At 32.1% G+C, this 7,814-nt stretch overlaps 1 protein-coding gene across 1 annotated transcript; it reads right to left on the bottom strand.

The window, feature by feature from the left end:
- Window positions 1-644: 644 nt before the first annotated feature.
- NHX1 (sodium/hydrogen exchanger 2-like) lies at window positions 645-6,867 on the bottom strand. The gene is given in 15 exon segments (NM_001278963.1): window positions 645-1,073; window positions 1,456-1,539; window positions 1,697-1,759; window positions 1,858-1,996; window positions 2,256-2,357; window positions 2,468-2,568; window positions 2,657-2,723; window positions 3,759-3,805; window positions 3,940-4,134; window positions 4,217-4,263; window positions 4,341-4,400; window positions 4,654-4,751; window positions 5,417-5,535; window positions 5,739-6,071; window positions 6,490-6,867. Coding segments are annotated over 14 exon segments (1,629 nt in total). The 5' UTR covers window positions 5,916-6,071; window positions 6,490-6,867; the 3' UTR covers window positions 645-743.
- Window positions 6,868-7,814: the final 947 nt, after the last annotated feature.

Here is a 7,814-nt window from a genome sequence, read left to right as displayed (position 1 = left end):
GAATTCTATTGTGTCTAAAAAAATTGATTTGGAAGTTCCATTAAATACAATGTTGTACCATCTACACTAAAAATTTAAATGTATTTTTTTCAGGAAAAAAAAGACTTCAATCTCTTTTTCCAAAGGCAAACAAATATTATTATTTAAAAGAGGAACCGAAACCAATGTATTTATTTTTTATGAAACACTTTTTAATTAGAAATTTAATTTCTTTTTTCCCTTTGATATAAAAATACTTTAAAATTTTGTATTTTAACAAATAATCTTACGAATTTTAATAAATTACACAGCATTTGCAATCATACAATTGGTGATTTGAAGAAAGGGACATAAGAATTAGAGTTACAAACAAGTTATAGATTCCAACTCCCTCCCAGAATAATAACTTACAATTACTAGCATTTGTCGCTGAAATAAAAAATAAATAAATAAAACCAATGATATGTGATGTTAAATTAGCATCTACAAAATGGGGATATATTTCTTTGACAATCAGGAGCACTAAAAATTCATTATTGGTTCATTGGAGGCAGAAGCTGCGGACAAATAAAACAAACATGTAGTGGCTCAGAATCAAATAAATATTGTTGTTTTGCACAAGAGGCAAGCCTTCTCGCGCTAACTATTCAAACAACTAAACAAAATTTCATTACAAGCTTCTTATGCATACATACATTGCTTAATTCTTCACAAATCATACATAGTATACAACACATATTACAACATTTCCTGGCTTTCTCTTCTCAATGCCATTGTTGACCATTGCGTTCACTTGGTGAGCCAGGTTCTACAGGAACAAAACCCCTGCCGCCAAAGACGGGACGCATGAACGAATCATCAAACTTACGCCATAATCGATGAACAGTGTGAGTTGGAGTGGCTAGTAAGGCACGGATGCTGTTTGGACGGTGAATTTGATGGCCCTCGAGATCAGCTTCAGAATCTTGGGCATTTCCTAGAAGTGGGACAATGAATGATTTTGGAGTAGATGGCTCTGTGGTTGTCATGCTGGTTGTGACTTTAGGATGAGGTAGTAGAAGCCTTATGAGTGGCTTAGTCAGCAAACCAAACACCTGATAAATTGAAATTAACTCGTGTTAGTTTCATCTGTATTTCAATTTTCATATAGATGAGTTATGATTAACATATAAAGTGGAAAAATCAATTTGCTCGTAGTTCTAACATCATATAGAGCATATCAAGTAATTAGTATAAAGTTTAAATATTTAATTCAAACATGTATAAAGAATTTCCTATATTTCATGGACTAAAACCAAAAAATTGTTCCGGGAACTAAAATTGAAAAGTGTAATAATTGCAGGGACAAACAAAGTATTTAAAACTTAATATAATAGAGAGATAGATTATCAGTGATGCAGCACTGACAAAATAACCCCGGTGGTGAAAAGAAACCAATGGACAGTCTAAAACACAAACTAAAAAATGATGGTTTACCACTGTGCTGAAAAGGACAACAGTGATGGTGCTGGTGATCATGATTGCATTGCTACGCAGTTGAGTATACCCCGACATGGTGAACTGCAACATATAGATATTATCAGTTTTTCTGCATCAATTCCCATTTTTTATGACTAAAACGACAACCATCAAGAATTTTTCCCATTAGATGGGGATCAGTTATCAATTATTCAAATTTTCGAAAACCAAAACTCCAAATCAGCAGTATTGGTCGTACCTGATTATATGCGAGTGCCATTGAAACAGCACCTCTCATAAGGCCAGCCCACCAAATGATCACCTAAAATGAGGCGGAAAAAAGAGACAAACTTGTCAAAATAACTTGGTGGTAAGCACAAGAAATACAAAAAAGGATACTTGAGAGAAATTTGGCCATACTTGCTGTCTGAATGAGATCTTCTCATACGGTGATTTTTTAGTCAAGTTGGATAAGAAGGATAAGGGGAAAACAAACGCAGCTCTTCCAAGAAGTATCAGACCCAACAATACTGAACTTGCTGCTACAGATGTTCCAGGACTGCAGAAGAAATCAGATGGTAGCAAATGAATTGTTTTATATAATAACAAAGAGAAAGAAAAAAAAAGCTGAAAACAAACAACGTAAAAGGACACTCCAGTCACATCGAGTAATACGAGAACTGTTTCAGTAAAGTAGATCTACCATATCATCTATAGACATGAAAGAATGAATGGCATTCAACAATTTTTTTCACTCAGTAAAAAAGGATAGTGTGTCTCACTGACTATTAACCAGTCCAAAGGATAATAGGACATACCTATCACTAACAAACTTCCATTTTTCAATGTCCAGGGCATCCATACCAACATAAAGAAAGATAAAGATCTCGGCAACAAACGACAAGGTAGCAAAAGCATGCCTGTGGAGAGTTAGACGAAAAAGATATGTTTAGATATACAAAAGATATTCAGTATATAGACAGACTTGGAAAGTGTAAACAGCTTGAGGAAATCTGTTTAGAAGACATACTTGGTAGTGACTCTTGAACTCTCAGTCACATTATGCCAAGTATAATGAGACATAACAATACCACAAAAGAATACCGTGAGAATACCACTCAGATAGGATAACTGCATAAGATGTAGATAAGTCAGCATCAAGCTAGTGACAAATGTTGGCAGCATCCGGAAAACATTGCTGGAATTCTTCAAAACCTACCTCAGCCAGCATATAGGAGAGGTATGCCATTAGCATCATAAGAGCAACCTCACGATCTGTTGAGTGCCTGGTATTAAGGAGAAAATTGTTTAAAAACTGTTTCAAATAATAATTGCCTTACATTGCACTCAATATGTCAACGAAACAACTGGCAAATACACGAAAATAGAGACGCAAGTTATTATAAGATTCTGTTGAAATAACGTAATTATTTAACCTAAGAAACAAGTTTAATACAATAAAAATGATAACAATTGACACCCAACAAGAATTCAGGAGAGTGTGATATTTTATAATTTATACTAGAAATCCATGCCCACAAGACTTGTGGAATTCCATCTTTATTGCTATCTCTTCATTAAATTATTTGATTGAATGCTTTGTTATAGATGACATGAAGCCATTTAGAACGGAGAGCATACATTTAGAACCAGTTAACTGATGAGCTCATTTTGAAAAAAATAATGAATCCCATCATTCAATCTTGAAACGTGAATGAACCACTTAACATAGAACATTACTTCAAAGTTCAAACAACCAAGCTAATCTTCATAAACTGCAGACACTTGTCTAGTTAAACAAGTAAGACAAGAAATAACCAGAAATCAAGGAAAATTCCAAGGTGGACCACCTATGAAGGTGATCCACCGTAGACAGAAATCACTCAAAACTTTAAAGATGATCGACGACACTCCTTGAAAGTATAAGTTAATAGCTCTCCTTGTATTTACGTCTGATACAGTGATTTGGTGTGGTTCGACGAGTGGAATTTTAGAGACACATTTGTTTTTCATTATTTTTATTGAACTGACTTCAATTGAATTATTGTCTCTCAACCATAAAGACCAAGAGGAAAGTTCTAAGGAGTGTCGTCGATCTTCGTTAGAATTTTGGGTGACTATTAAGCACTGGTCCACGGCAGACCGCCTTCAAAGATGGTCCACCATCGCATTAGCCAGAAATCAATTACTATCACATAATTGTCAGCAACTGTAGTTTTACTATGAATAAACTGCATATATACAATATAACGCAGTCGAATACCTTCAGATCAGGTTACTAATGAAAATTCAATGGGAATGGCAAGATGTTCAGAAAATACCTGCCAATATACAGCTTCTTAATAACATAAGCACTAAGCAGACCTGTCTGCAAGATGATAGAAATAAATTAGACCAAAAGACAAGCCAGATTAATGTGTATGTGTGCGCTCACTCACTGTTGATATATATATCTTGTCTGTGTAATGCGTGCATAAGAGCTAGACAGAGAAAGACATTTACCAAAACCCCAAGTAGTGTGCTTGCTACAAACAAATACAAGAAGTTGCCCAAAAAGTGCAATGCAATTGAAGGGTTAAGTCGGTTGAGATCAAAGCTTTGGATTGCATTGAAAAGAACCACTGAGGTAGCATCATTCACAACACCTTCTCCAAACACAAGACTATACAACAAAGGTGTCTCATCCTGATTTAGCACCTGCATCGTCATTTATAAAGTCAGTAACTAACTGTCACGCATTAGTTGTTTGAAGAATGTAAAAAATAAATCATTTTCAAACCTGTAATGTGCAAACAGAATCTGTCGCGGCAAATATTGCTCCAATTGCTAAAAAATATCACAAATTAGTAAGTGGTAAACTGAATGAGAAGCTCTCAACCAGATAAAACTTACTAGTATAGTACCTAGGTAATCGCCCAGTTCCAGCGGTCCAATATCCATCCTCTTAAAAGCTTGGGTAGCACCTGAAATAATGCCCCGTATTAAAGTCAGCAGGGCTAGACCGCTAGACAAATTTCTCTACAGTTGATTCCTTTCAGATACCTATCTCTTTTACTTTATCAAGATGCTTTTCAAAACAAAGAAAAAGCTTTCAAATGATAAAGTTAGGTTAGTAAGGAACAAACAATTGTCTGAGCTTACAAATTATTAGATAACAATCTTACTATGTAAATCTAATATAAACCTAATAAATAAATCTAAAGAGGTAAGAAGTACCCAAAGTTATGATGCAACAAGATATTAATGTGCCCACAGCACCAAACGATGTGATAGTCATGAAGTTGCGAAAAAACTGCTTCTTTTTCACCTGAAACCTGATATTTATTACAGAGAACAAATTCATTAATAAACAACAGTTGCAATCCATTATATTTACACATTAAAATAGAAGGAAAAAAAATCAGATTGCAGAATAAGAACTTCGGAAAGGAAAACAACAAGATTATGAAGTTTTTCATATGGCATAATACAGTCCATGCTCGTGTCATGGGCAAACAGAATAGTTGTTCTTAATTACACAAGAAAGATCCAAGAAGACTAAGTGTAATTTATTTAAGCTATGAGTTTTTTAACAATATCAAAAAAATGAAAGAGATAAATTCACAAACATAGGAGTCAAGAATCCTAAATCACTTTTAAAAGAGCAAGCAAACTAACATTTAACAGTGACTATATCTAGGGGTGTCACGTGCTCTGAAAATTTCTCTGCCATTGAGTATAACGTTGACTAAGCCTTGTTTTGCATAAAGTCATTTTTGTGCCAAAAAAAAACCCGAAAGAAATGCATTATTCACTGAATATGCTATAATTTCAGCTCACCATATTGGTATGACTGTGGAGTGTGGACATAACTTAGTTTTGTCACCAGTTTATGGTTTATTAAGAGATTAAACAAAACACCTTTCCCTTTTAATTGGACAATCATACATAATCAAAAATTGATTATTTGTAGACAATAAGATGGTGCAAAGCAATTTACCCGGCATTGAATATTATAGGCGGAAGAAGGTATATAAAGAAAAGATCTTCACTGAAAACAAGAATATGCGAGCTTTTTCCACCACTAAACAGCAAAATGACTACACCAGTACAAATCCCCTGAAAACAATCCAAATGAAATTTAGTCGTCATCATCCAACAGAAACCAACAAAAAAATTAAATGCACCCATTATAGCTCAAACTAAGCATGTAGATATAGACATTATTGCATTTTAAATTATTATAGCAAAATATTTGGAGAATGAGTTAGTTTCTATCCAAATAATAGGAAAACAAACTACAAACAAAAGTGATGACTTACAATCAAAAGGGCAGTGATGGACTCATTCATCCATCTATTCTCCTCAAGAAGATGGCCAAGAACAATACAAGCACATAGAAGTGCCACAAACAAGTTCATAGATACTACGGAAGCATGATCAGAAGTGGCCAGCATTTGCAATTTATTAGAGACAAAAGAAGCAATTTCAATAGCCATGATGTCGTCCACACTCCACAATAAATAAATTGCAAAAGCAAATTTAACACAAAATTCGGATTATTGCTGCTGAGTTGTCAATAACTAACGATCCAAAATTTATGTTTCTGAGCTGTCCATTTTAAGAACCTTCTGATCCCATCAACAAAAGAATCTCTGCAATCATAGCAACAACTATGCATGTAAATCTTTTCCATTAATTAAAAAGATTTATAAATAAATAAATAAATAAAAAATAGCTCACGCACAGCATTTATTTGGTACTAATATATTCCTAATTTCATAAAACAGGTAAAAGAAAGCACATCTCAAAATTAATCACCCAAAATTAAATCATGTTTTTTTCCTTCAACTATATTATAAATAAATTACATAATTCAAAGTTTGGGTAAATAAGAAATCTAGGATAAAAAATTAGGATGTTCAGTGTTAAAAAAAGTATCATAATTTAGGTTCTGGAAAAAAAAATTAAACAATTGAAAAGATGAAACCCTGGTACAGAAAAACCATAAAGAGATATAATTTTAGATCCTAAAATCGGTTAAATAGAAAAGAATAGAGCTAAAGTGCTGACCAAAACGGTTGATAGCAACATTACGAAGAATCTGTAATTTTGTGATAAAAAATAGAATTCCCAGTAAGAATCCTATGTTGAAAGAATTCGAACAGAGAAAGGTAAGAATCAATCCCTTGTTCGAATTATAAGATTTTGAAATGGTTGGATGAATGAAGGTGTAGAATTATAGAGAGGTGAAGCTCGAAAGGAAGAAGAAAAGTAATGAATGATTAGAGAGAGAGAGAGATTAAACGTGAAGCTGAAGAGAGGTGGTAGTTGGAAAAGAAATTGAAATGAAGAATACAAAGGTCTAGAAATATAGAGAAAATGGTTGAGAGAGAGAGAGAGAGAGAGAGAAGAGAAGACGAATCTGAATATGAATGAAAGAGTTTGTGTAACATACGACGCGTTGTGGTGAAGCAGTATGAAGATTAGTCGGATGCTGCTCCTTTTTATTTTTATTTTCATTTTTATTTTACAGCTGTCTGTGTTGCCCATTTAACCATAATTATTCATTAACTATATACTAAATTAATCATGTTTTTTCTTAAAGAAAAGTAAACTCTAATAATCTTCGTGTCAGATATTCTTGTTTTCTTCTTCTATAGTAACGTGCTTGGATTAACACCATTATTTTTGTTTAATAAAAATGTAACATGATTACTTTTTTAGGTAAACGTCACAATGTTGGTCAATAAAACATTAGAATCTGTATATTCAATTTTTTTAAATTTTGTTTTATTCTTAATAAATTTGTTGAGGATACTTGTTAATAAAATTATGCTTTTAATAAATTTAACTATAAAAATCAGACAAACAAATCAAAATAAGCTATTGTGAGCATTAATATGATTTTAAGATAAATAAATATATAAGTGTCTTTTTAATGTGTAAGGATTGAATTTAATATTCGAGATTTAAGACATTTATATACACCATATACTAATTACGGTACTATATCAAATGTTTATGAATTAATGGTATAAATTTTATTTATCTAATTAAATTACATCATAGTATAATTTTTTTAGGTTATTTTCTTAAATATATTTACAAAAATTTATATAATTTGATTAAATATGCATGTAAAAAACACTATCATGCATGGTTTAATTATTTTATTTTATTTACTTGTCAAATAAATTATCATTGTTTGAATTTTTACTTTTATTTCTAAGAGAGAATATATATTTTTACGATCAATCAATTTAAACTACTACAGATATTATTTTTAAGTTAGACATAATAAAAATTAATTATTTTAAGTATCAAACATTTATGATTGACTAACACTATAAAAAAATTAAATATTAAAACGACACTTTTATATATATCTATATATA

Source organism: Cicer arietinum, chromosome 4, assembly GCF_000331145.2.
Source record: "Cicer arietinum cultivar CDC Frontier isolate Library 1 chromosome 4, Cicar.CDCFrontier_v2.0, whole genome shotgun sequence".
Lineage (NCBI taxonomy): Eukaryota > Viridiplantae > Streptophyta > Magnoliopsida > Fabales > Fabaceae > Cicer > Cicer arietinum.
Note: the sequence above shows the minus strand (reverse complement) of the source record. Positions and strands in the feature narration are given on the sequence as shown.